This window comes from Sorex araneus, chromosome 8 (assembly GCF_027595985.1).
Source record: "Sorex araneus isolate mSorAra2 chromosome 8, mSorAra2.pri, whole genome shotgun sequence".
NCBI classification, from domain to species: Eukaryota; Metazoa; Chordata; class Mammalia; order Eulipotyphla; family Soricidae; genus Sorex; species Sorex araneus.
This window is the reverse complement of record NC_073309.1, coordinates 40,779,002-40,806,125: the sequence shown is the minus strand read 5'-3', so window position 1 is coordinate 40,806,125 and position 27,124 is coordinate 40,779,002. Positions and strand designations below refer to the sequence as shown.

Genomic DNA, 27,124 nt, shown 5'->3' with positions numbered 1-27,124 from the left:
GACACTTTGCAGAGAATTTAATGCATGAGTCTTAAAAAAACAACAACAAAACAACTATGGCAATGAATATGTAAATAAAATAAAGCCTGGGAGAGGGAGAGGGCCAATGACACAGAGGAAGGGTAACTCGGGGACTGATGCCCTGGGCTGTCGGACTGTCACATCTCATCCAGCCCGTAGTCCTCTTCAGGGAAGTCTCCGACCGTCACTACCGATGGCTTGACGAAGGCGCCGTACTTGGCTTGGCATTCGAAGTAGCGTTTCCCATTCACACTACAAGGCACGATGGGAGAGGCAGGGATTAGAGGGGGGCCCTGCCCCAGAAGCTCGTCCGAGCAGTCTGAGCTATATATGTGCACTTTACATATACACACACAGCTACACACAGCTACACACAGCTACACACACACACACACACACACACACACACACACACACACACACACACACCACCCCCACCCCCACCACTTCGCTTGGGGATCATTACCTGCCATCGTTCTTCCCTAGCAGCTCATCATTGCGGATGCCAACCCAGTATGTGCACTTTACATATAAGCACACAGCTTTGCGCACGCACACACGCACACACCGCCACCACTTTGCTTGGGGATCATTACCTGCCATCATTCTTTCCTAGCGGCTCATCATAGCGGACGCCAACCCAGTAGCCAGGCTTGAAATCTGTGTTTCCTGAGCCAAAAACAGAATTCAGCGGGTAAGGCCCTTACCTTGCATGCGGCCTAAAAGCTTTGATCCCCGGCACCCCATATGGACCCCTGAGCCCACCGGCAATGATCCCTGAGCACCATGGGTGTGGCCCCCAAGAGCAAAGGGGGTAAAAAAATAAATCTGTGGTTCCTGCCCACTGAAACCTCAGGACAGCAAGGTGAGCCTGTCCTACTCGAAATCAGTCCTGCTGCCCACCCCCCAGATGGTGCCCATCAATTGCCCAGCAGCCCCCTGCCCCAGGCTCTTTGTTCCTGCACCCTACTCATTCAATACCAGCAAGTCTTGGTAAAACTCTAAGGGATACGGCATCCCGGCCTTGTACTAAATTACTCAAAGGCTGCCCATGCCACTCAGCATAAACTCCACGGGGGGTGGGGAGATAGTATGGGGGGTAGTGTAGGAGAACATGGGGTTTGTCCTTTTAGCCTTGCCTTAGGGAACATAGTTTACCTTAAAGCAATGTTCGTTCTGTATGGACACAGGAAGACAATATTGTGCTTTTAACTTGGGAGTTGATTGACTCCAGTAATATTTACTCCTGGGTATCTGCTTTCTTAACTCAGTTGCCCTCAGTTCCTAGCACCCCAAAAGCAGGATCCCGACGAGGGACAGGACAGATCCAGGGCAAGTGTTGAGTTATGTGCTACCCTGGCATCGAGATAGGCCAGGCCAAAGTGCCACAATACTCAACTATAAGTTGAGGGCATGATCATGGACAATGCTGTCATGATCCAAAGGTAACGACGAGACTAGGACCCTGCTGGGGTTAGGAAGACTAACCTGGCCTGAGGACTGTGGTCTGGATTATATAGTGAATGTCCTCAGGAAGAACCAAACTTTCAGGTTATATCTCTTACTGTGCTCATACAGAATGACATTGCTAGAAATATTAGAAGTAGATTTACTATAACTATTTAAGTAGATTACTAGCTCACACCCTGACACACCCTTGTTTGGAATCACACCCTTGAATGGATCTCCTTAGATGAGATTTCCTTAGATGAGATTTTAATCTCATCTCCTCAAGAAATGGTTTTGCTCTTCTTTGTTTATTTGCTAATGTTCAACTCACCTTTGTGTCACCACCCTATGTAATTTGCTATATAAACTAAGACTGTGAGGCACTGAGAGGGACAGAAAGAAGACGAGGGGGACAGAGACAGAAGGGGCAGAAGAAGACAGAGGAAGAAGACACAAGACACAAGACACAGAGAGACAGACAGAAGAGAGCACAGTGGCACACACATAAGCAGAGCACAAGGTGAAAGAAGTGAGAGTGAGCGGGGCAGAAAGGGGGATATAGGAAGATCCAGAGAGAGATAGAGAACTGGGAGAGAAGCAGAGAGAGAGAACGAAATAAACTGATCAAGCAGTTTGGCCTTCTTCCTTCCTTCGCCTGCCTCATCATTGCCATCAACCTCCCCCGGGGTGGGGAAGCGGCATGAGACTACCGAACTCGGGCAGCGGGAGAGATAGAGCCCCGCTGGCCCCTCTCTTTTTTGTGTTTTTACACAGGTAGGGTACTTGCCTTGCACGAGGTCAACCCAGGTTTGATAGCCCTTATACCCCATATGCTTCCCTGAGCACCGCCAGGAATAATTCCTGTGCGCAGAACCAGGAGTAAGCCCTGAGCACTGATGAGTGTGGCTCCAAAACTAAAAAGTAGGGGCTGGAGAGATAGCACAGCGGGTAGGGCGTTTGCCTTGCACGCGGCCGACCCGGGTTCAAATCCCAGCATCCCATATGGTCCCCTGAGCATGGCCAGGGGTAATTCCTGAGTGCAGAGCCAGGAGTAACCCCTGTGCATTGCCAGGTGTGACCCAAAAAGCAAAAAAAAAAAAACCTAAAAAGTAAATTAATCAATAAGCATGTATCTCAGGAAAAAAAGAAGTGAAAAGATGAAAAGACAACCAAACCTCAGATTTGGAGGAAGTATTTGCAGATGATGTATTTGGTAAAGAACTATTTGGAGCTGGGGAGATATCTCAAAGGGCTGAAGCATGCAACTCGCATACATACACAGGGCTCCAGGTTTGGGCTGGTTTGGCTTTTGGGTCACACCCAGCGGAGTTCGGGGCTTACTCCTGGCTCTGGGGTCAGGGATCACTCCCGATGTAGCTTGGGGGACCATATGGGTTGCTGGGAATTTAACCCAAGTTGACTGTGTGCAAGGCAAGTGCCCTACTTGTTATACTATCGCTGCGGCCCATGGGGCCCCAGGTTTGAACCCCCAAATAGTACTAGAGCACCTGAGTATGACTGGGCAGTTGTCAGCACTCTGGGGAGATCCCAGAACCAAACTGAACCAAAACAGAAACTGTCTTTAGGCAATATGAAGGATTTACAGGGCGATAAAACTATATAAAGACTATATAAAGACCTCCGAGAGCAATAGAACAGAAACTGTATTTAGAATATATAAAGGGCTGAAGAGGCAGTACAGAGGGTAAGGCACTTGCCTGGCATGTGGTTCTGGCAGCTGTATAATTCTGGTTGATATGCCCGGCCCCATAGATGGTTCCCAGAGCACTGACAGGGTTAGCCCTGAGCACAGAGCCAAAAACCACCCCTGAGCACCGCTGGGTGTGGCTCAAACCCACTCGTGCAAAACAGAGGCTCCATAAAGCATTTATAACCTGACTGGGGTTGAGTTTACATGCTGAAGCCCTAACATTCCAGTTCCTCATAACGTATTTGGAGACAGGGCCTTTTTAAATTTACTTATTTACTTTTTGGGGTCAGACCTAGCTGTGCTCAAGGGTTCTCCCTGGCTCTGTGCTCGGAATTAACCTCTGACGATGCTCAGGGGACCCTGTGCGGTAACTGGGGATTGAGCCAGGAAAGTGCTTTTCCTCCTGGACTACTGGCCCTTTAAAGAAATTGTGATGGGCTCACAGAGGTGACTTGGCAGTAAAGGGCACCCCTACATGAGGGACACCTGGGTTCCATCCCTGGCCCCACAAGGAAATATATAAATCAAGAAAATAAGAGGTCATTGATGCAAACCGATATACAACTCAAATTTTTTTTCTTTTTGGGTCACACCTGGCGATGCTCAGGGGTTACTCCTGGCTCTGCACTCAGGAATTACTCCTGGCGGTACTCAGGGGACCATATGGGATGCTGGGAATCAAACACGGGTCGGCCGCATGCAAGGCAAACGCCCTACCTGTTGTGCTATCACTCTAGCCCCACAACTCAAATTTTTTCAAAGGTGGGAGAGACAAAGCATGGTACGGGAACAAGCCAAATGTCCAGAGACCATTGAAGAAGCTGTGGCACACTTCTCTGGGCATTGATTACTTCTTTCTTTGGGCAAGCGAAGCCACTTGAAATTAATCTAGGCTGGCTTGGGCATGCATCTTTGTTCTTTCATTCCACTCCCCATGGCTTCCCAACTGATGAACTAGTGAATGAAGAGAAAAACTAAGTGAAAGTAGCTTAAAACAAAATTAAAAGAAAAAACAAAAAAAGCTGTGGTGCATATGCACACAATGGGATACTATGCAGCTGTATGGACTGACAGAATATTGTAATTTGCTGCAATGTGAATGGAACTGGAAGGCAACGTGTTAAGTGGAACAGGTCAGAGGCAGGACTAAGACCGGATAACCTCACCTAAGGAGCACAGAGACAAAGCAAAGGGACAGACTGTACTGAAGGATGATAAACCTTTGGCTCTAGATGACAAACCTGAGCTCACCAAGCAGCAGGGAGAGGAAGGGGGGCAGTGAAGAGGCAGACTAGAAGGCACAGGGATTGTGGAGGGGCCCTGCCACTTTGGGAGTGGGGCGGTGATACAGTAACTTTGCACAGCAACATCATAAACACTAACACAATTGTCACCACAATTGTTACCTAAACTGTAATTCTAAAAATCGGGGAGCAGCAGATCTCAATGGACATATTCTCAGAAACAATATACCAATGGTCTCTGAGCACATAAAGAGATGCTATTCCAAAGGTCCAACTCAAATCCATAGTGTACCACTTCAAACACCTGAGGATGGCCTTTATCAGAAGGACAAAGTGCTGGTGAGGATGAGGAATGGGTTTATATTTGTTTTATTTTGGGGCCACACTCAGCGGTGCTCAGATCTTACTCCTGGCTCTGCACTCAGGGATCACTTCTGGTGGGCTCAGGGAACCATACGAGATGCCAAAAATTGAACTCAGGGGGCTGGAGAGATAGCACAGCGGGTAGGGCATTTGCCTTGCACGCAGCCGACCCGGGTTCAAATCCCAGCATCCCATATGGTCCCCTGAGCATGGCCAGGGGTAATTCCTGAGTGCAGAGCCAGGAGTAACCCCTGTGCATTGCCAGGTGTGACCCAAAAAAAGCAAAAAAAAAAAAAAAATTGAACTCAGGTTCACCATGTGCATATGTGCAAGGCAGCGCCCACCCACTATACTATTGCCCTGGGCCCTGAACTATATACATTTTAAAGACATGAGGAGATAGTCTATGAATTATATCACAATAAAGCTGTTACCAAACTAATGACAACCCTGTAAGGGCTGGTGAAATAGCACAGAGATTAAGGTGCTTCCCTTGCATACCACCAACCCCAGTTCAATCCCCAGCACCATCTAAGGTCCCCATAGCACAGAGTAAGCCCTGAGCACACTGGCTGTGGCCCCAAAACCAGCCCCCTCCCCAAATTAAAAATTCAGGGGCTGAAAAAAAAAATTCAGGGACTAAGAAGCTTAAAGGGTTGAGCTCATGCCTTGCATGCAGAAGACCTGGGTTTAATCCCTGGCATCATATGGTCCTCCAAGGACTGCCACAAGCAACCCCAGAGCACTGAGTCAAGAGCAGCCTTGAGCACTGCTGGGCGTGCCCCCCAAAACCCACACCAGTCTGCACTTCTCCCCGCTAGGCCCTAGAGACTCCAGCCCTTACTGAGACCCCTCCTTAGTCATCACCTCCACCCCCCCTCACTGCTCACTTCTCCCTTTTCCTCGGAGACCCTTTCTTCCAGGAAGCCCTTCTGCTCCCCGCTTTGCACATGTGAGGCTGCTGCCCTCACTGCGGGCCTGTCTCCCTACTGGACTGGGAGCTCTGGGTGCTGGTTCCAACAAGGTCAGCTCATGGGCACGTACCTACATACATGACGGTGCCCCGCCTCGGGGGGTGCCCGAGCACCTGCACCTCACAGCGGCTGCCCACGGGGATGGTGCTGGCCTGGGCCTTCTCCTTGGCCAGGCGCTGGACGGCCTCAGCTTCCCGTTGTGCCCGCTCCTCTTCGTTGTACCGGCCCAGTTTGCTGCGCTTCAGGAAGGAACGGACTGAGTCTGGGGGGACAGGGGACACACACACACGGTGTCAGATGTTTCCCAGTATATAGACGGAGATGACCTTTCACCCACGCAGGATCAACACTCAGAAATGCTTCTGCTCTGAGCTTCACAGGGCTGTGACCAAGCACATTCCCCCTCTCCTTCCCAACCTTCCTGCTACAGTCCTCACCTCTCCCCAAAACCCGGGGGCCACCCCCCAGCAATGAAGTAGAAGGTGTGTGGCCTGGCCTTCTCCTTACCGCACCTTCCTACCTCCTAGTCCATCCCCAAGGCCCCCTGGTCTTGTGCACTACATGTTCTGGTCTATCCCCACATTCCCGCACTGACACCTATACCCTGTCCCCTCCACACACTGCCCTCACACCCCTTCTGAGCCCCTAGTCACTCCCCACACTCCTTGCTCATGCCCCTCCACTTTTCTATGGGTCTCTCTGCCTCTACTAGTCTGAGAATCTCCACTGGCCCATTTGCTCCCCAAGCCCCATGCACCCCAACTCCCATGGGGCCTCACCCAGATTGTATGCCCCTGCTGGAGACACCAGAGATCCCCCCAGTGTTGTTCTATCAGAATCCCAAAACTTCAATCCACAGCACTCACTCTCCCTGACACCCAGAGCCCCATCCATCCCTGCGCCCCCACGTACCTTCCCTCTGGTCATAGGCTTCTTGTGACACCTCGTATTTTTCGATCTTGGACACATCTTCATACTCCCCCAGGCGTGCACCGCTGTGGTCGATGACCTGTAGCGAGAAGGTGATCAGTGGGGATGGGAGTGTTGGGGTACAGTGGTGGGGTAGAGTTGGGGGTCGGGCAATTAACTCTCCTGGATTTCTTTTGGCCACACTCAGAGGTGCTCAGGGACTAGTCCTGGCTCCGGAGTGACTCCTAGTGGTGCTCAGGGGACCATATATGGTACTGAAGATTCCAACAGGGGGGTTAGCAGAATGCAAAGCAAATGTTTTCGCCCTATACTATCTCTGTTCTGACAAAAACACAGTTATTTTTTGGGAGGGTTGGGCCTTTACCTGGCAGCGCTCAGGGGCTACGCCCAACTGTGCTTGAGGGTGGCTTGATAGTGCCTGGGGGACCCAGCAGTGCTGGGGATGAACTTTACTTGCATGCAAAGTATGTGCTCCAGCCCTTTAAGTAACCTCGCCACCCTCCAAACATGTTTCTTCTTTTTATATTTTTCCTGAGGTTTTGGGCCACACCCAGAGATGCTTGGGGTTAGTAAACCCCAAGCTCCGCACTGGCTCTGCACTCAAGGATTGAACTCAGGTCAGTGGCATGCAAGGCAAGTGCCTCACCCTTTGTACTATCTCTCCAGCCCTGCAACACCTTTTTTTCTTTTTGCAACTTTTTGGGAGTGCTCAAGACGTACTCTTGGCTTTGTGCTCAGGATCACTCCTGGCAGACTCAGGGGACCATATGGGGTGCTGGGGATTAAACCCAGGTCAGCAGTGTGCAAAGTAAGCACCTTGCCCACTGTGCTATCTCCCTGGCTTCGCTTCACCTTCTCTGCTTTTTTTTTTTTTCAGTTGCTTTTGGTTTGTTTCTTAGTGGCAGGGATAGGGAGAGCAATCTGGGGTGACTCAGCTCAGTGTTTGGGGAACCACATGGTGCCAGGGACCACACCCAGGTCCCCCTGCATGCAAAGCATACACTCAGGCTTCTGAGCTCTCTCCCCACCTCATCTCCTTCTCTAAACGACAGAAGCAGCTGCTTCCTTGGTTGCCCCTCCCCTCTGGCCCTCCAGTCCATCCTTCATCCTCAGGTCTGAGAGGACCTGTGAATGCCCCAGTCACACCACCTTTTGGCACAGTCCTTGCTGGCTCCCGCTCCCCTCCCCCAGGAGCACTCTTTCTCCTTCTTCAGTTCATGCTTCCTGTTCTTCAGATTTCTCCTCACACAGCCCCTCCTCCAGGAAGTCCTCTTATACCCCCAATGGGTCAGAACCCCCACCCAACAGGATCTCCCAGCAACCTAATCTCCTGCACAATCTTCATTTCACCGACCCTCCACATTCATTCTGGTGAACAGTAAGCTAACAATGACCTCATTCACTGCACAGATCTAACACAGACTTTCTCAGCTTGGCTCACAGCAATACCCCTGACATCATAATACAGATGAGAGCCAGCACTCAGGCTGAGGATGGAGATCAGTGAGCATATGTGAGGCCCAGGCTTCAAGCTGTAGCATTTCAAAAAAGCCAGCTCTCTAGCTCTGGAGTTACACCATCTGAAGGAAAAATACAAGCTGTAGGGCCAGAGTTAGTAATCGGGTAAGATGCTTGCCTTGCATGTGGCTACTTGATCCCTGGCATCCCATATGGGTCCCTGGGACACCACCAGGAGTGATCCCTGAGTGCAGAGCCAGGATTAAGCTCTGAGCAACACCAGGTGTGGCCAACAATACAAATGAAATAAGAAAAAGAAAAAATACTAGCTCTATCATTCAGTCTTAGGAAGGTTAAAATAAAACCTGTACTGAAAATCACCTTCCTGTTCAAAAAAAACTGGGATCATTATGTCAGCTTCCAAATCTATTTTATGACCGCAACTCATCATTCAACAATGATTCACTGAGCTATCTCTGCCAGGCATTGTTCCTTTTCTTTTTTTTTTTTTTTGGGGGTGACACCCAGCAATGCTCAGGGGTTACTCCTCGCTCATGCTCTCAGGAATTACTTCTGGCGGTGCTTGGGGTACAATATGGGATGCTGGGAATTGAACCCGGGTCGGCCTCGTGCAAGGCAATAGCCCTACCCATTGTGCTATTGCTCCAGCCCCCAATCATTGTTTCTTTTCTTTTCTTTATCCATACAGCGGTGCACAGGGCTTACTCCTAGCTCTGTGCTCAAGGATCACTCCTGGTGGATTTGGGGGAACTGTAAGTGGTGCTAGGGATTGAATCTAGGCAGCTGCAAGCAGAGCAAACACCCTACCCACTGTACTATTGCTCCAGCCCCTCTGCCAGGCATTGTCTCTAGGGACAAAAGCACAGTACGTCACAGGGTAATAATAGCTAAGCACAAAAATCAAAGCAGAAAAGGGTGTGTTCCAATTGCATCCTTGTCAAAGCAGGCTTTGCCCATGGGAAGTCACATTTCACCAAAGACTGGAGGGAGATATGCGAACCTATAAAAAAGAACCATTCACGGGATCAGAGAGACAGTTCAGCAGGTTATGTTTTGCATGTGAGAGGCCCAGGTTCAATCCCTATGGTCCTCCATGATGTGTCCCCTCACCAACAAAACAGAATGAAAAGAACAGTGACAGAATGCACCCCCAGCAACACAGAAAAAAAACAGTCAGGAAAGGAAAGGGGATAACACATGCCCTAAGTTGAAAGGATTTGGGGATGTCTAAGAAATGGAGGAGTAAAGAGAAAAGCAGGATGTCATGAACTGAGAAACACCAAGGACTTCTGTCTTTTGGCGTTGCCTAGCACATCCACCTTCACCTACCTCACACTCTGGGCCTCTGCAGACCTGTTCCCTCACCTCGAACATCCCTGCACCCTCGCCTCATCCTGCGGGTCGCAGCTCAGGATTCCTTCACCCATCCGCCCCTGCCCTGTGCATAACCAGCAACTCGTCAGGCATCCAAGGCTTTCCCCAGGCAGTCTAGAACATGGTGCTGTCATTCTGGTGATGGGTTTATCTCTCTCCATCCTTGATTTGTGGGGCAGGATCTATCTTGGTTATTACAACTGGTAAAGGGCAGCAAGCATTTGCTGAATGAAAAGGAAGGATAGGGGTAGGATCCACGACAGGGAAGCCTCACGTGGATGCGGCAGCCGTCGTCTACGGGGTATGAGCCCAAAAGCGCATCCTCTCGATCCAGCTTGCCGAAGAACTTGTCGTCAACTCCATACAGCTCCAATTCCATACAAGAGGCAGGGCTACCCACCACCAGCTCCAGTTTACACTGAGCGGTTAGGGTGGGGGATGGGATGGGGGAGAAAAGCTGTAAGTGGGCCAGCCCTCTGCCCTGAGTCTCGCCCCTTGTATCAAAGCATCAACCAGGAGGGGACCCGCCAAGGATGACCTCCCCCAGTATCTCTCGGGCCCAGAACCTCGCTGGTCCCGCCTCCTTGGCTACAGCACCTGGCTCCCACTGGCCCCGCCCTACCGAGGCCCCAGGCCCAATCACCACCATCTCTGATTTACCCGAGGCCCCGCCCCTGGCCAGAGAAGCCCCGCCCCCACTAGGAAAGCCGCTCCATCTTTCTCCTGCCCCGCCCCCTCAAGTCTGCGTCCCGCCTCTCCGGATCACGCCCCCACGGCCACACCTTGAACTCCGCTATCGTGAGGCTACGGTTATATCGCTTTTCGGAGCGGAAGCTGTTGAGAGAGCTGCTGATGAAAACGGTGACCGTCGGCGCCGACACCCCGGCTAACTCCATCTCGCCGCGCCCTGCCGGGATCCAAAGCCCAGTCAGCCGCCTGACGCCGGCTCCGCCGCCGCCGCCGCTGCTTCTGGGATATTAGTCCCGCCCCTCAGACGGGCCTGGCCAATGCACGCGCTCCCGCGAGGAGCGTCCACCAATCGGCGCTGTCGCTCCTCCGCCGCCGGGCTCTCCAGAATTCCTCAGCAGGCCCAGCCAATCCTGAGAGGCCCTCCTGGGCGCACAGCTCTTCCAATAGCGTTACTGGAGACGACCGGGGCGGGCAAAGACTGAAGCCGAGAGCAAGGACTGGCAAACGCTCCCCGGCCGCAGAGCGGAAGCGCGCATGTGTATTGGTTAGTCTTCGGCGTGCCAGAGAGCAGTGGCTTCTTCCCTTTACAGCCGACCGCCTTGCGAATTTCGTAATACCTCGTGCTCCCGGCCTTCGCGCCGTGCTACTTTATAAACCGGAGCGGCGAGGCCCAGAAGTTATAACTGATCACTTTAGTATATTCAGGGATCGTTGAAAGTAATGGATCAAAACAGCCCAGAGCGTTTTGACAGAGCCGGGCGTGAAACCGCTGCGAACTAGAACGTGTGCGCAACTCCGCCCTCTTTTGGCGAACCTGCTTGGCCTGACCCTTCCCGCGACCGGTCGCGCGGCGGAGCAAGCGCGTTCGGCGTAGCGGGAGGGACGTCGCTATGGAACCGGACGGGACCTACGAGCCCGGCTTCGTGGGGATCCGCTTCTGCCAAGAATGGTGAGGCTGGGAAAGCGGGTGTGGAAGGGGGAGTGAATAGTGGCTCCGGGATTGACCTCTGACCCTCCTCCCCACAGTAACAACATGCTTTACCCCAAGGAAGACAAGGAGAACCGCATTCTGCTCTACGCGGTGAGTGCGGTCCCGCGGGGCGCCGGGAGCTTCTCCCCCGACCCTTCATTGCCTGACCAACAAGGACTCCCCCAGCCCACTCCACGTTTCCCCAACTCATCCCACCCTCGAAACGGCGGGTCTTCGCCCCAATTTTCCCGCCAGGAGGACCCGACACACCCTTTTCCCGTAGCCTCCCGGGCAGGGTCCTGCCCGCCCATTCCTCCCCATCGGGGGTCTCCCGTGACCCCCACACTTGTTCTCTTGCAGTGCCGGAATTGCGATTACCAGCAGGAAGCCGATAATAGCTGCATCTATGTCAACAAAATTACGCACGAAGTGGAGTGAGTGGTGGCACCAGCTCGTGGGGAGGGGGGGGGGCGTTGTTGACTTTCGTGGTCCGGGTCTGATCGGAATGATCCATCCCCGCTCCCTTCAGCGAACTGACCCAGATCATCGCCGACGTGTCCCAGGACCCCACCTTGCCGCGGACCGAGGACCACCCGTGCCAAAAGTGAGCCAAGGTTGCCCCCGGTGCGGGAGGCCGTGGTGGGAGGGGAAAGGGCTCTGGCGGGCTCTGAGCGGCCACGGTCCCCGCAGGTGTGGCCACAAGGAGGCGGTGTTCTTCCAGTCGCACAGTGCCCGGGCCGAGGTGAGTGGCGGAAAAGAAGGCGGGAGCCTGTTGGGGGCGGGGACTTAAGTATTGGAGGACTGCAGTCCTGGGCAGGACCCTACCCCGTGGTACACTGGTGGCTTCATTTCTTTTCTTTCTTTTTTTTTTTTTTTTTTTGCTTTTTGGGTCACACCTGGCAATGCACAGGGGTTAATCCTGGCTCTGCACTCAGGAATTACCCCTGGCGGTGCTCAGGGGACCATATGGGATACTGGGAATCGAACCAGGGTCGGCCGCGGGCAAGGCAAACGCCCTACCCGCTGTGCTATCACTCCAGCCCCTGGTGGCTTCATTTCTAACTGTACTCCCTTTCTGCCAGGACGCAATGCGCCTGTACTACGTGTGCACAGCCCCACACTGCGGCCACCGCTGGACCGAGTGAGCCTCTACCGCCACCCCCCACCCCCTCAGCGTGTCATAAATGCTCTTTTCTGTTCGTGCGTTTTCGGGTGTTTATTTCTCTCTCACGGGTCAGAGTCGGGGCGCCGGGTTTCAGGGGCCCGGTGCAGGGCGCGGTGTTGGGCGTAGGCATCGGGCCTAGCACTGGTAAAGCCGCAGTCCTCGCACACATGCAGCTTCTCCCGCCGCTCGCGGTATGCGTAGCTGGCCGGCTGCCCATGCACCTTGGCCAGATGTGCTTCCAGTGAGCAGCGCTGGGTAAATGCTTTTCCGCAGGCTCCGCAGCGGAATGGTCGGATCCCTGTGCAGAGAGCGAACAGGACAGAGAGGGCAATGGCCACCAGTCCTTTTGCACCGCCAAGAGCATACCCCATCCCTACTTAAATCTCCCCACCCTTCTCCACCCAGGACCCACCCAGCCAGATCAGACTGGCCCAGATTGCCTGCTGCATGGAGGTGCCCTGTTTCCCCACCCTCCCCACCAGCTGCTTCTTCCCTTGGGGTACAGGTGGGCTCTGCTAAAATCTTATTTATTTTTTGTTTTTTGGATCACACCCAGTGATTAACAAGGGTTACTCCTGGCTCTGCACTCAGGAATTACCCCAGGCCATGCTCAGGGCACCATATGGAATGCTGGGAATCCCATATGGCCGAACCCGGGTCGGCCATGTGCAAGGCAAATACCCTACCCGCTGTGCTATCAAGGTGGGCTCTGCTGAACCCAAGTGTGTTCACTCAACTCCTCTCCAGTCTTCTACCTTCTTTTTTGGGAGGGAGGGGAAAGGGTGGGTCACCCCCTAAGATGCTCAGAGGTCATTCCTGGTAGTGCCTAGAGACCATATGGGATTGAAACTGTGAGGTCAGCTGGAGCAAGGAAAGTGCCCCACCCACTGTACTATCACCCCAGCCCTCATTTCCTATCTTCTGCCTTCCTACCACAGAGACCCATGTTCCAGGTGTTCCAAGTTCCAGGTGTCCCAAGAACAGAAGCTGCATCCCATGTCACTCCCCACCCGCTCCCAGCCCACTATCACTCACCAGTGTGAGTCCTCATGTGACGCTTGAGGTCGAAGGCATCGTGGAAGCCTTTGCCACAACAGCGACACAGATGGCGGCGTGCAGGGCTGTGGCACTTTAGGTGCCGGGTTAGCATGCGCTGCAGTGGGAAGGCCTTGGGGCAGAGGGGGCAGCCAAGTGTCCCGGAGACCCTGGACGTGGCAGCCAGAGTGCCCTGTGTGGGCTGTGGGAAGGGTGCGGGAGTTAGCCTGGCCTGCTGGATCCTCGTTTTGCAAATCTCTGCGGAGTACCCAGAATCCAGGGGGCTTGAGAAGGTCAGAGGCTGCTCTGTGCATGCAGATGCCACTGCCCAAGGGTTCCTTGCTCACCCCCACCACCCTTACACAGTTAATCCTGGAACATGGAGTGGCATACCCATATTTATGTGCAACAGAGGGCAGAAAATCTGCGTGTAACTTACCCGAGGCTCTGGGTACATAAGGATGAAATTAAGTGACATCCTCAGACAGAAAAATCAACATTCCTAAGTAGACTCACAAAGATCCAAGTTCACACCCATGTTGAAGGCCAACTAAATTTTCCACATACTGCCTGGCAACATCATATCTAGTTTTCTAAGTAGATTGCCTTTTTTTTTTTTCTTTTTGGGTCACACCCGGCGATGCACAGGGGTCACTCCTGGCTCATGCACTCAGGAATCACCCCTGGTGGTGCTCAGGGGACCATATGGGATGCTGGGATTCGAACCCGGGTCGGCCGCGTGCAAGGCAAACGCCCTACCCGCTGTGCTATAGCTCCAGCCCCTGCCTATCCTTTCTAATCCCACCAAGATGTGAAAAGTCCAGAATAAGATTTTGTTTTGCTTCTGCTCAATACCCATCACTTAGAGTGATTCCAGGTTCTCTGGTTCTGGAATTGACTCCAGCATGTTCCTTCTTCCGGGGGCACAACCCAAAGCTTTAAGCTGCCTTCAGCTCCCGTCCACTGTCTTTACCTTGTCTGATCTTGACACAAAGCAAATCATCCACCCTGAATTCTGTTCTCTTTTGGACAGAGATCCCAGGAACCAAGGCTGCACTGCCCTCATCCCCAAATAAGGCTCAGATGAGCCCCTTGTCTGTCTCACTGTTGAGACAGACAAGGCACTTCCCTACAGAGAACAAAGATGCTGAGGGAGCAGAGAGGGTTTCTGGGCAGCTGAGCGCACAGTGGGGAGCTGGAGTGGGCCAGCTGCAGACTCACCGCCACCCATGAGTCCCCCAGGTTGGAAGGCTGGTGTGCCGGCAGCCCCCCGAGGCTGCTGCAGCCTGAGGAAAGAAGGTAGATGCTATGATTTGGCCTTTCCCCCCCCTCCCTTCCAGGCCCGTTGAGGGGCCCACCTGGGACATAGGCATCTCCCCGGAGCTGGTCAGGTAGGTGACCCCAGTTGGGGGGCTGCGGGCGCCGACTCCTAACCAGGAAGACACGGGGCATTCCCTCTCGATGGTGAAACAAAGGTGAACCCGCTCCACACACAAACACCAGCCGCTTCACCTGCCGTCTGCGGGGGCCCTTGAAATATCCCAGGTTGGAGGGCGTGGAGCCAGGAGAAGCCTCATTCTCTCCATGCAAATTTGGGGACTGCCTGGTGGAGGAACTGGCACATGCCCTCTGTCCTGGGGCCTCCACTCTCCACCCTTCTCTGCTAGTATTGAGGTACTCTTTCCCCCTCTGAGGTCACACCAGTGTGCCCCCCATAGATAGCCCTGAGAGAGGGTGAGGCAGAAGCCTCTGACGCTGTGGGCTGAGAATAGGATCCAAACCCAGCCTATGAGTGTGGTCCACGCGTGGGGGGCTTTCCCGGAGTACCAGCACAGGGAGGCCCTCGGTGCTTTTGCCAGGCAAATCAGCGCCTCCGGATGTGCACCCACCTGCTTGGTTATTCAAATCACGGCAGTATCTGGAGGGGAAGGGGCTGCTGTGATTGCAGGTTTCGGGGTCTGAACAACAGAGGGATCCGGGGTACCTTCACAGTGGGTATTCAGATACCACTTAAAATTGATCGTGTTAAAATTTGCTTTGAGGCCATACCTGGTAGTGTTTGGTGGACAATGCTGTGCCAAAATTCAAACTGCGTGCAAGGCAAGTGCCTCTGTACTGTCTGGTCCCTGGCCTCCACCCGGCACTGCGGAACTTACACCTGGTTCTGTGCTGAGGGATCACTCCTGGCAGGGTTTGGGAGACCATATTGGGTACCGGGGATTGAACTCAGGTTGGCCCTGCCTGCTGCATTATTGCTCTAGCCCTGACCAACTCTCTTCTATCCTGCTCCCCCCTGCTGTGTCCTGGGTGGAGATAATCACCTGGGTTCCCTTGCATTTTGATGGGGTACCCCAGAGTGGTGGAGCCATTCCCCCCACCCTTCCTGGCGGTTGCCTGGGCACCAGCTCCCTTCAGAGCAGCCCTTCTTGAGGATTTGGGTCCTTTTCACTCATACCACCCTACCCTCTGGGGTCAGTTTCCTGCACACTGCTCCCGGGAAACAGGCACGGCCCCAGTGAGTGGGACTGCTGGGCCTTCCAGGGCGGGACGGGATGGGGCCGTGGAGGGGAGACACACAGATCTTCTAGGCCAGCTTCCCTGTTGTGGACTCAACTTTCACTGGAGCAGCAGTGAATCCTGGCCAGGGAGAGCTGGTTGCCACACCATCCCCCCCAATCCGATTCCAGTTACTGGGACTGCTGATGGGGAAGGCATTTGGGAAGGCTGGCAGCTGCTGGCTTCTTTGTTCCTGGTCAGATGAGGGGGCACGTGGGGTGCTGAGACTATGAGACTCAGGGTGAAGGCAGGGATTGAAGGGTAATCCTGCAGCCTGGGTTGTGGATGGATGTAGGATAACATTGGTTTGTCCTTCCTCCCTTGCCACATGGAGTTTAGGCTTAAGTGCTCTGGAGACACTCCCATGTCTTTTGTTTATCTGTAAACTCTTCTCTGCACCCTCCTTCCCGATCAGTTAATCACCTTTTCCCTAATCAGATTGTTATCTTGTAATGGTCTTACCTCTCTTTGTCGATTGGTTAAGAGTTCAGACCCACCTTTGTGTTACCACCCTGTGTGATTGCTATATAAACTAAGACTGTAGGAGAAGTAGGAGGAAGAGACAGAAGCGGGAGAACACACAGAAGCAGAGCACATGGTGAAAAAAGTGAGAACGAGAGGGAGAGAGAGAGAGAGAGAGAGAAGCAGAATGGGAACGGAGATTGGGATAAACTGCAACTGATACCGACCAGCCTGGCACTGGTTCCTTCCTTTGCCTGCCCATCTCCTGGGTTCCCCTAGGTTCTCCTGGGTTCAGCCTCCCCGGGGTGGTGACACTACCGAGCGCGGCCCCCCCTCTTCTTTTGTGAACACACAGATGGAGGTGGCAAATTCTGGGGGTGCCAGGCACAGCATACTCTCTTGGCAGCCCAGGGACCCAGACATAAAACTTCCTCTAGAGATCTTGACGATAAGCAGGCTGGGCAGATGCAGGGAGTGTAGTGTATAGGCATCAGACATGCACCCCGCCTTGGAGTTCTAGACCTCCTGGCCTCCCTAGGGCATGAGGGCATGAGGGGGCTCTGAGAAAGAAAAAGTGGGGTGTCTGCAAACTAAGATCAGGATTTTGCTCAGTAACAGAGTGTACTGTAAATGCTGCACAAGCTTTACTGTCCAGAGCCAGCCTGGCCTGTGCCTCCAGGCCCTGCACTGCCCCCACCAGGCTATGTTCAGGATCCCAAGGGGCCATTTGGCTGATGGCTCCTAAGTGTCCATGGAGCTGTGATCTCAGAAAATGACTCAGTCCTGACCTGCAGTGCCTTCCCTCAGACAGGCAGTAAATGCTCACAGTGGCAGCTGGTTCTGAAGGGTCTGGCTCTGCCACCAGGCAAGCTTCAATGGCCACAACCCACCCAAAGTGGGGTACTCACAGTGCAGAAACCATGGTGAGACTGCTTTTTTTTTAAAAAGTCTTTTTTGGTCACACCGGCAATGCTCAGGGATTATTCCTGGTAGTGCTGGGGGACTATATGGGATCCCGGGGATTGAACCTGGGTTGGTTGCAAGGCAAATGCCCTACCCTAAGAGAATCCCTAGACCCCTTCCTCCCTGCCCCTGGCTGTTTTATTTTTTGCAGGGGTGATTTGGGACATAGCCAAAAGTGCTCTGGGCTTACTCCTGGCTCTGTGCTCAGGGATCACTCCTGGCAGGACTTGGGGGACCATATGCTGGGAATTGAACCCAGGTCAACTGTGTGCAAGTTAAGTGCCTTATCCACCTTGCTCTCTCCAGTCCCTTGCTGGCTGCTTTTGTCATCAGTGTAAGCTCCTAAGGCTGGAGCTGCAGCTCAGCTCTGCATGCGGGAGGCCTGGCTTCCATCCCAGCCCTGCACTGAGCACCTCTAGTTTGAGCACAGAAATGGGAGTAGCCCCTGAGCATGGCCAAGTGTGACTCCCCCCCATTAAAAATAAAAGCTTGATCACCTTTATGCATACACAAAAGTGAACTTTTTTTTTTTTTTTTTTTGCTTTTTTAGGGTCACACCCGGTGATGCACAGGGGTTACTCCTGGCTCTGCGCTCAGGAATTACTCCTGGCAGTGCTCAGGGTACCATATGGGATGCTGGGACTCAAACCCGGGTCAGACACATGCAAGGCAAACACCCTACCCGCTGCGCTATTGCTTCAGCTCCAAAAGTGAACTTCTTAACATTCCCCAGTGATTAGCTGCCTAAGATCACAGGCTGGGAGACTGGACAGTCCCCTGAACTGTCTGGGAAAGGGTGACCAGGTCCTGCTGGCCAGACTGTTCACTGGGGGCTGCTCTCTCTTATTGCTCTGCTGCAGACAGGGACAAAGGCCTGGGCCACCTAGGATCCAGGGGCCAGAAGCTAGTGGTAGGGCAGTGTGTGTGTCTGCGGTGACTGGCACATGGTGCCAGGCAGGCCAGCAGGGGGCTGGGAAGGATTGGACCTCTACACCCCTCTGGGCAGGTCACCCCTCTTCCCCCACAGCAGCCAGAATGTGGGATCCACGCTGGTTTCGCTTCTTGGGAACACAGGTTCCGTGCTTCCCGTGGCCGTCCTGGCAAATGCCCACTCCCTGCATCCGCCCAGAGGGGCTTCGAGTGCCAGTAGGGGCCATTCCTCCAAGCTGCATGTTTATTTGTTCAGAGCTCTGTTTTCAGTCCCCCCGTGCCTTCCTGCGCACGGCCTGCACCAGCAGCTCAGAGTAATGTTCCAGGAGGGCATGTAAGTCTGGGCTGGCCAAGGGGCACAGCATGGGTGGCGAGGGCGAGCCCTGGCTGGTCGGGACCTGGGCTGGGGTTGCATCAGTCTTCACCAGCCCGCTGTGGGCCTCTAACTGGCTGTGGATCCAGAGAAAGGTGGACATCAGCTCGGCGCGGGCCTGCTGCTGCTCGGTGGTGCAGTCCTGGTCCCTAGTGGCCACCTGTGGGGGACCGACTGTGAGAGGCAGCCCCTGGGAGCCCCGCCCACCCCCTGCTGCCACTCCCCTTGCTGGTGCAAGACTCACCTGGTGGTAGAGGGCCAGTGCTTCCCGGAAGGCGGTCTGCAGCCTCTGAACGATGGCCCCCACACTGCTCAGGTCAGGGGGAGAGGGGGGCTCCCCGCAATGTTCAGGGCTGGCTGGGATCCTACAGAGAGTGCCTGGGGGTGGAAGGGGAGGAAATGAGAGCTCCCCACTTTCTAGCCTGTGAGCCTGGCCTGAAATGTCTCCCTCTGTCCCCCTTTCACATTTCTGCTCAAAGGCTACCTTCTCGCGGACACGTTCTCAACATTCTGTTTAGCTTTTTTGTTTGAGGAGGCCACAGCCGGCAGTGCCCAGGGCTTACCGGGCAGGGGCCAGGCTCAGGGGCCATATGTAGTGCCAAGAATCAAACCTGGTCAGCCACTACAAGGCAAGCACTGTAACTCTGTACTCTCTGGCTACTATCATTCTAAAACTAACCACTACCCCCACCTCTCACTCCTGCAAGCCCACCCTGACCCCTTGTGTTTGCCACAGTGCAAGGGAATCACATCAGGGCTGCCCATGTGTGAGGCTCTACCCTCCCCGGCACCCCCACCCCTCATCCCTTCCTCTTTCTTCTCTCCACAGCACAGGTCAGTTTCCTCGGGATTGTCCGGGCAGCTCCCTGGTCAGGGGCTGCCTCCCGGAAAGGTGTTTATTGCCATGCCCCCGGAACTGGAACTACCTAGTGCATAAACAGTGCTCACAAACCATGAAGTGAAGGAAGGAAGGAATGGCACGGCCCTGTGGAAGGCATTTGGAGTGTGCCGTCTGGTGCACGAGGCAGGCTCAGGGGCTTCGGCCTTGTCTCGGGGGTAGTACTCACCAGGGCTGGGCTCCAGGGAGGTCAAACTACCCAGGACCCCAGGTCTGGCCTCTGGAGGCACGGGGCTGCCGGGGCAGGTAGGGGAGTTAAAGGACTCGGGGTCCAGGCGCCTTGGGAGGAAGGTAGAGTTGGGGAGCCTCGGGGTGCTCCCATCCATGGGGCTGCTCCCTGGGAAGCGGGTTGCCGTGACTGTGACATTGGGCTGGGTGTCCGTGGGCTCTGGGGACTGGACACATGTGGGGTGCGGCTCCGGTGGGGGTGAGAGTCTGTCACAGATGCCTGGCAGGGTCAGCTTCAGGCTGGCGCGGGCCTCGTGGTTGCCCCAGGAGCGCTGTGGCAGTTCTGGGCCCTTGCTGTCCGAGTCAGGGGCGATTGTGGCAGGCAGGCGGGGCTCCTGGATATGGGGGGCCAGCTCCCCTGAGGACAAGGGCACCCGCAGGGGCCCGGCTAGCTCAGGGAGTGCAGGGGCCTCTCTGTCCTCCAGGGATGTGCGGTGTGACATCTTGGTACAGGAGCTGGCAGTGGCCTCCGTGGAGGAACAGGTGCACGGGGTGTGGACACTCTGAGCCATGGAAGTGGGTACAGCTGCAGGTGCCAGAGGCTTCCGGTCTCTGGGAGGCACTGAGGAGGGGATCCCGGGCACAGGGCCCAGGAGGCTGGGGGCTGTAAAGGAAGCAGCTTCATTCTCACACTCAGGGAACAGAGCGGTTGGACCCGGCCACTCCCACCCGTACCCAGCAGGACCCCCAGGGCTGCCACTGGGGAGGGGCACTCACTCAGAGGGCACCAGGTCTCTGGGCTCTCCGGAAGCTCCTCAGCCTTTGCCCCGGAAGGCACCTGCAAGCACAACCCTGAGGTGAGGCCCAGGCCTGTGGCCTGTGGCTGTGGCGGAGGGAAGGCCTGTCACTCACGCTGGTGCTGCCTGAGGAGACTTTCAGGGGCTCTGCTCTGGGCTGGCCGCCAGCATGGCTGGGGACTTGGACATCTGGGGACTTCAGGAGGTGGAGAGGCAGCCGTGAAGGGAAGATGTGCGGGAACCTGTGGGAAGAAACCGGGGTGGGGAGCGCCTCCTCTTAGGGTACCTGGGGACCCGGCCACACCCAGGGACAGAGAGAGCTGGAAGGTGGAGGTGTCATGGCTCCCTGGCGCCTACGTGGATGTCTTCTGGAGGCCAGAGAGGAACTGGGCTGAAATGCTCAGGCGGTGGTTGAAGAAGAAATCCTCGGGGTCACAGGGCTCGTCTTGCAGCGATCCACGGAAAACCTCTGGGGGGCAAGCGAGGGAGCCCTCAGAAGCCCTCCAGCCGCCGACCCAGTTCTGGGCACAGCCAAGACCAGTTGGCAGAGCTCTCAGGAGCAGTCCCCAGAACAGTGGGGCAGGGAGAGAAAACGGCCTCCCCTCCCCTCCGTCCCCAGGCCTACCCTCAGGGTGGGCATCAGTGAGCGTCTCAAAGTGGTGGCGGAGAAACTTCTCCTGCTCCGGAGTCTGGGGCAGGGAGCTGCTGGCGAGGCCGGGCACCTCAGGCCGGGCTGGCTCTTCGGTACCTGGGCAGCCGAAGGACAGGCAGGGGAGTGGGGGAGGGGAGAAGCAGCAACACTGAGTCACGGCACCACCCTGAGAAAGACGCCAGGAGCCTGACAATGGAGAAGAGGGACTCGCCTGTCACACACCCGCCAAGACCTGCTGACAAGGCACAGTTACACCCATCCTCCGGGAGGGGACGCTAAGAGCAGGGCTCGGGAGGGGCCAGGGCCATGGCTACCCTCTCCCCCCGAGTCCCCCACCGAGCCTGGCCCCCACTTACCTGGAGTGGGGGGCAGTGTGGTGTGAAACCGAGGGTCCGGGTCCAAGAGTGGAGGGGATGGATGAATGGTGGCGAAGGTACACTCCAAGTTACCCTCCAGCTCAGCCTCAGACTCCCCTGAATCTGAAGGAGCAGAGTTGGGGGGTCAGGAGCCCAAAGCTAGGCATTCCCGGGTGAGTTGGGTAAATAGTTCCCTTGGGTCCTGGTTTACCCCTCAGAGTGGGGGGAGTAACGGCCCTCTGACTGCTGCGGGGCCTAGGCCCTTGCTTATCTACTCCGCAGCCACACCCCTGCCCCAACTAGGAAGCATCACGGGTCCACAGAGGACGTGTCAGAACTGGGCTCCAGAATTCTTGGGAGACGGTCCCGTCCACGCATGTCTTCCGGACAGATTCGGAGCTTGAGGGAGTGTGGCTGGGTCAGGCCATCCGTGGGAGCCCCGGCCCTCACTCACCCTCAGGCAGGCTCTGCTCCTTGAAGTCCACGGAGGCCCCCCTGAGGTAGGAGTCACCTTGCTGGTCTCCGGGTGTCCCCTCTGCCTCTCTGTGGCACTCACTGCAATGCCAGGGAAGGACACAGACCAGTCAGCCTGTCCAGACTTCGTCCACGGCTCCTCCCCTAAATCCAGGTGAGGCGGCCTCGCTCCTCGGGAGATCGGAGAGCAGTTCTTCCAGTCCTTCCTCTCCAAGGGCCGCAAGGTGGTGGCCAGGACACTCACCTGCCTGTTGCTGAGACTGTCTTCTCCTCTGGGGGACAGGTGATGCGCTCACTGGCCTCAGGCAAGTCCCTCTTCTGGGGCAGGAAGGAGGTGCGCCCGCAACCTCCCTCTTGGGGGCTCTCGGACTGCGGAGCAGGGGACATGGTGACTTGGGGCTGGCTGTGGGGCACGAAGCCCACCCCATGGGGAACAGGAAGGGTCAGGACGACTGGCTGCTTTTCTATTTTTCTGTGTCCCCCAGGGACATACAGAGCGTCCCACGTGCAAGGCCAGTGCCTGACAGCTGAGCTCCGTTAGCGGCCCGTCAGTTGAGCTCAAGAGGCACAAGGAACGCAGCAGGGCGGCACCTACCTCACTCAGGAGGCCTGCCAGGTTCTGGGGCTCCACTGTGTCCAGAATAGAGTCGTCCAGGCCCTCAGGCTTCATGGGGGTAAAGTAGCAATCCAGATCCCGGGCATCCAGGATGGTCTTCAGGGGCTTCTGCTCGGCTCGCTCCGCCCAGCGACCGTGTGGCTGGTAGCTGCGCTTTGTGTGGAGGGTGGGGCCATCTGCCACATCATCGTCTCCCAGCTGAGAGTGACAGGACAGTTAGGCAGCTCGGCAAGAGCTCACCAGCTCCCACGGGGGTCAGGGACTCCGCCACTCGGCTCCTCACGGCATTCTGAGAGCTCCTCCTCCCCCCGAGACGCGCCTCTGCACTGGGCCGTGTCTCCACGTGAAGGCCGGCTGATCGTCAGAGCCACGATGCTGGGAATGAGGCCTGACCTTTCCCCCAAACTGGCTCTTCAGAAAGCCCGCCCATCTCAGTTCCCGGGGCCGAGGGTCCCCCATGCAGGAGGCCTGGGTTCAAATCCAGGTACTGCACGATTCTCCCCACGGAATGTTAATGTTTACTCCCTGTGCACCCATGTGCCTACCACAAGACACCCTGTGCTGCCCCCACACAAAAACAAACATTAAAGAATTTGACTACTTCCTCCCCCACCCAGCGCCAGCCCAGCCCCGGCCCTCCCTTGGGATGCTCACAGCCAACTGTGTCCCACATGCAGGAACAGGGACCTGTGCATTCCTGAGCGAGGACAGGGCCTGCCCGGCCCCGAGGCAGCTGTCTCCGTACACTCCCACTGTGTTGTGGGGGAGCAGCGGAGGGTGCGAGACAAGGAACTGTCCCCCCCCACACCCTTGACCTGCCCCAGGGCGTTCCTAGTCCTGCTGGCCCCTGCCTCACATTAGCCGCCTGTTTAGCCGCCTGGGCCTCCCTACACTCGCTCCAATAATCCTGCTAGGCCTGGTGCCTGCCAACTACTCTCTCTGCCTGGAATATTCTTTCCCACTACCTGCATTTCTCACTTGCTTCGTCTCCACTCAAATACCATCCACTAAGTGAGGACCACCTTTTTACTCAAAAATGATTCCCCCTTCTCCTTTAATTTCCTTCTCTCCCCAGTGCAGACCCACCCTCACACGTCTGTCTGCTGACAGGGATGGTGCCCATTTCCATACTGAAGATGAGCCAGAGTCTGTTGTCACCTCACCCTGTACCAAGTGGCCAGAACAAGGCCTCATGCAGGGCAGGTGCTCAGCAGAATATATTTTATGAAGGGCTGAGACTGGCGGGATGATGGGAGCCCTCCAGGGAAGGGAGTGGGGTGAGGAAGAAAGGGTTCCCAGAACAAAGACCATGGGGGCAGGCACCCCTGCTCTGTCTGGCACACTCACCAGCCGCTTCGCCCAGAGTGGCAGCTTGCCATTGGTCAGCAGGCACTGAGGGTCTGGAGAGAGAGAGAGAACTCATGAACCACCCAGCACACACACAGGCGACACATGTGAGCAGGCCCTTCTCCCACGGGACAATAAAGGAACCAAGAGCCACACCAAAGCAGGCAGCCTATAACTGGCAGGCAGTGGCAGCTACAAAACGGGGCAGGGCATTTCCTGCAGAAGAGCAACCAAAATGAGGCTGCGGTTTGTCCCAGTGTGGGGAAACACTTCCTGGGGAAATGCGGCAGGCTCTGGGGACCCTGGGCAGCTCTTCTAAAAGCAAAAGTGATTGACCCCAGGCCTGTTCTCAGCCTGTCCTGGAAAACACTTGCTCAGGGGCTGAGAGGAAACCTCGGAGCTGTCAGCGGAGCCTGGTTCCCAGTGGTGTGAGGTGAAAGCCTCAATGCCCGCCCTAGAGGGCATCACTTCAGACACGGAGTAGTCCGAGAGAGGCTTTCTTGGCTCTGCACCCCCCAATTAAAGCTATTAAGCTACTTGCTTTCTGCTTTTTTTTTTTTGAGGGCCACACCTGGCAGTGCTCAGGGTTTGCTTTTCACTCAGGAATCACTCTTGGTGGTGCTCAGGGGACCACATGAGATGCTGGGAATTAAACCCAATTTGGCCGCATGCAAGGCAAACACCCTGACTGCTGTATTATGTCTCCAGCTCCTGTTCAGCAACTTGTGAGAGGCAAAGATACAGAACGATGTGTGGGAGAGCATCGTTAGGGACACAAACATATTTCCTCTATGTACACAGGTGTGTCAATATTGAGGAAAAGGAGTTCGTACCCAGCTGAAACCAAAAGCACAGGAGCAGGCTTAGGGAAGCAGTGAAACGAGCTCTCTCCAGCCGAGGCCGAGTTCTCAGTTTTGCCCCCAGTTAGCATCCATTGGCTGCTGTTTTCCCCCTTTGGCAGAGCATGCCCATCTATTAGCAACGGCCTCTGAAGCTGGAAAAATCATGGCCAACGGGACCTGGGAGGTCTGCTGGGCCTTCGGGGAAAGAGTCTCCTCTCAGAAGGGACTCACAGGGAGGCTGTCCTCTTCAACCAAGGCTCTGAAGTCTCGCACGAAAGCAGCCGTCATGCACACATGAAGGCCTAAGCCAGCCAAAGTGATATATAAAGGGTACAACTGTATGGGGGGGCAGGGAGCGAGAGTACAGTGGGTGAGGCCCTTGCTTTGCATGCAGCTGTCCTGCATTTGCTCCTCAGCACCACGGATGGTTCCCAGAGCTCTGCCAGGAGTGATTTCTGAGCACAGCTGGGTGTGACACCCCCACTCCCAGGCAAAAAAAAAAAAAAGAAAGGAAAAATGCATGCCCTTTAGAGTCACTGAGCTATATGAACAAGAGAATCTGCTCTGCCTTCTGGGTTGTGGTTCCCAGTGTGGTCTCAGTAAGACTTACAACACACCAGGACTCTGCTATCAACAAAGGGGGTGTGGGGGTCTGTCTCTGTCTCTCTCCTCTCTAAAATTTTTTGGTTTTGTTTTGGGGCCATACCCAGTGATGCTCAGGGGACCATATGGGATGCCAGGGACTAAACCCTAGTCAGCTGCATGCAAAGCAAGAATCCTACCTACTATCACTCCAGGCTAACTTCAATTTTTTTTTTTTTTAAGCACTGTGGTTTACAATTGTTTTGTCTAGATGATAAGCTGAGGGCTGCTGGGGGAATTTTCTCCTTGCCCACATGGAGAAAAGCCAAGGGAGAAGGAGCAAAGCTAAGGTGGTCTTTCAGCACCACATGGGTCCAGCCACAGCTGGACAGTCGACAGTCAATAGTCCCAGGTCTTCGGTTACAGAATTGTTACGAACAAATTCTCCAGGCTAAAGCTGGTGAACAGGTCTGGCAGGTGTCATGGCACTCATACTGATTCCTGAGCTTCAACAAAGGCTGCAAACAAAGTAGTAGGCAGAGCCCAGCACTGCCCCCACCCTGACAGTCCACCTGGGTCCAAGCTCTCCTTCGAGGGCGTCTTCAGCAATTCCGGCTCGCACTCTTCCTCCAGCTCATCCTCGGTCTGTTCTCCGGGGCTTAGGGAGCAAACCTCACTGGGCATGGATACAAAGCTTTCCTGCCTGCAGCCGGATGTGATGTGGGCAAGGAAGGAAACACAGGAAATGAGTGTGGCGGGGAGGACACAGGCCTGGCCCTGTGTGAGGTTCCAGAGCAAAGCTGCCCAACTGATCTGGTCTCCTGCCTCCTTGTCAAAAAGAGAATTACTCAAAGACCCCCTGGCATTTCACCTTCCTTCAAGTGCCCCCACTCTCCGTCAACTGCACATAAGGCTGCTGGCCACCGACCCCCACCCACCTTCCGCTCCATCTTTGCCCCCTGAAGACTGCTTCTATGGGCATATTCTGGGCTGCTAGTCAGTGGTTGTGAGAGTCCCACCTGTCACATCTGATCTACTAGGAATCTTGACATAATGTAGTAATGAGGACACGGCAGGGTCTCAGGGTCACAGCAGGGGAACAAAACACAAAGGGGACAGTGGCTTGAGTGTGTGTGCATGAAAGAAGATGCAACACTGGGATTTTAGCTCTGGAGTCCAACAGGGTAAAACTGGAAACAGGGAGTGAGCACTGGAGTGAGCACTGGAGACAGCAGAATCCCAGTCCCAGGTGAGGTGTGACCCAAAACTAGGAGCCAAAGGGAGCTGCCCACTCCTTAGAACCACAGAGCTCCCACTATCACCAGCTCCTGGTGACCCAGGACAAAGGCAGTCCCCTCAGCACCACAGGGCGGGCAACAGCAAGGCCTCAAGAGCGACAGGGAGAAACTTCGAAAAGAGGAGAACCCGCCCCCAAACTTCACACCAGAACTCCCAACAGAAACCAGACCATAAATTCATTTGGAACATTAAGATTTGGAAATATGTCAGGAAGAGGCACCCTCATGAACGCTCAAGGGTGGCTGGTATTTTGGGTTTAACATACCAAATATATACTTTGATTTTGGGGCCATGTCCAGCAACGTTCAGGGCTGTGCACTCAGGAATTACTCCTGGCAGCGCTTGGCGGACCATATGGGAGGCTGGGGACCAACCTTGGGTCAGCTGCACAAAAAGCAAGTGCC

The 27,124-nt window shown here is 55.0% G+C and overlaps 4 protein-coding genes across 4 annotated transcripts in view; 1 reads left to right on the top strand and 3 right to left on the bottom strand.

Annotated features, from left to right (window-relative positions):
* Positions 1-2: 2 nt before the first annotated feature.
* Positions 3-10,520, bottom strand: TBCB (tubulin folding cofactor B). Its single transcript, XM_004600724.2, has 6 exons — positions 10,328-10,520; positions 9,820-9,963; positions 6,675-6,771; positions 5,833-6,024; positions 618-690; positions 3-273 (listed from the first exon to the last, which is right to left on the bottom strand). The coding sequence occupies exons 1-6, from the start codon at positions 10,439-10,441 to the stop codon at positions 159-161; spliced, it is 735 nt and encodes a 244-aa protein (XP_004600781.1). The 5' UTR covers positions 10,442-10,520; the 3' UTR covers positions 3-158.
* Positions 10,521-10,643: 123 nt separating this feature from the next.
* Positions 10,644-12,404, top strand: POLR2I (RNA polymerase II subunit I). The gene is made up of 6 exons (XM_004600725.2): positions 10,644-11,184; positions 11,262-11,316; positions 11,566-11,639; positions 11,735-11,809; positions 11,896-11,947; positions 12,288-12,404. The coding sequence occupies exons 1-6, from the start codon at positions 11,126-11,128 to the stop codon at positions 12,348-12,350; spliced, it is 378 nt and encodes a 125-aa protein (XP_004600782.1). The 5' UTR covers positions 10,644-11,125; the 3' UTR covers positions 12,351-12,404.
* A 28-nt stretch (positions 12,405-12,432) lies between these two features.
* OVOL3 (ovo like zinc finger 3) lies at positions 12,433-14,857 on the bottom strand. Its single transcript, XM_055146275.1, has 4 exons — positions 14,764-14,857; positions 14,627-14,691; positions 13,406-13,607; positions 12,433-12,668 (listed from the first exon to the last, which is right to left on the bottom strand). Exons 1-4 carry the CDS (start codon positions 14,855-14,857, stop codon positions 12,433-12,435), a joined length of 597 nt encoding a protein of 198 aa, XP_055002250.1.
* A 3,689-nt stretch (positions 14,858-18,546) lies between these two features.
* Positions 18,547-27,124, bottom strand: part of WDR62 (WD repeat domain 62) — a 37,138-nt gene continuing 28,560 nt past the window's right edge. Inside the window, exons 20-32 of the mRNA XM_055145706.1 lie at positions 25,994-26,124; positions 23,998-24,050; positions 22,630-22,848; positions 22,279-22,403; positions 22,015-22,115; positions 21,561-21,683; positions 21,178-21,300; positions 20,910-21,021; positions 20,668-20,794; positions 20,533-20,593; positions 19,757-20,419; positions 18,934-19,067; positions 18,547-18,849 (exon numbers count right to left, since the gene is read on the bottom strand). Of these exons, the coding sequence (XP_055001681.1) occupies positions 18,583-18,849; positions 18,934-19,067; positions 19,757-20,419; positions 20,533-20,593; positions 20,668-20,794; positions 20,910-21,021; positions 21,178-21,300; positions 21,561-21,683; positions 22,015-22,115; positions 22,279-22,403; positions 22,630-22,848; positions 23,998-24,050; positions 25,994-26,124 (2,239 nt within the window). The 3' untranslated portion in view covers positions 18,547-18,582. The remainder of the gene's footprint in view (positions 18,850-18,933; positions 19,068-19,756; positions 20,420-20,532; positions 20,594-20,667; positions 20,795-20,909; positions 21,022-21,177; positions 21,301-21,560; positions 21,684-22,014; positions 22,116-22,278; positions 22,404-22,629; positions 22,849-23,997; positions 24,051-25,993; positions 26,125-27,124) is intronic.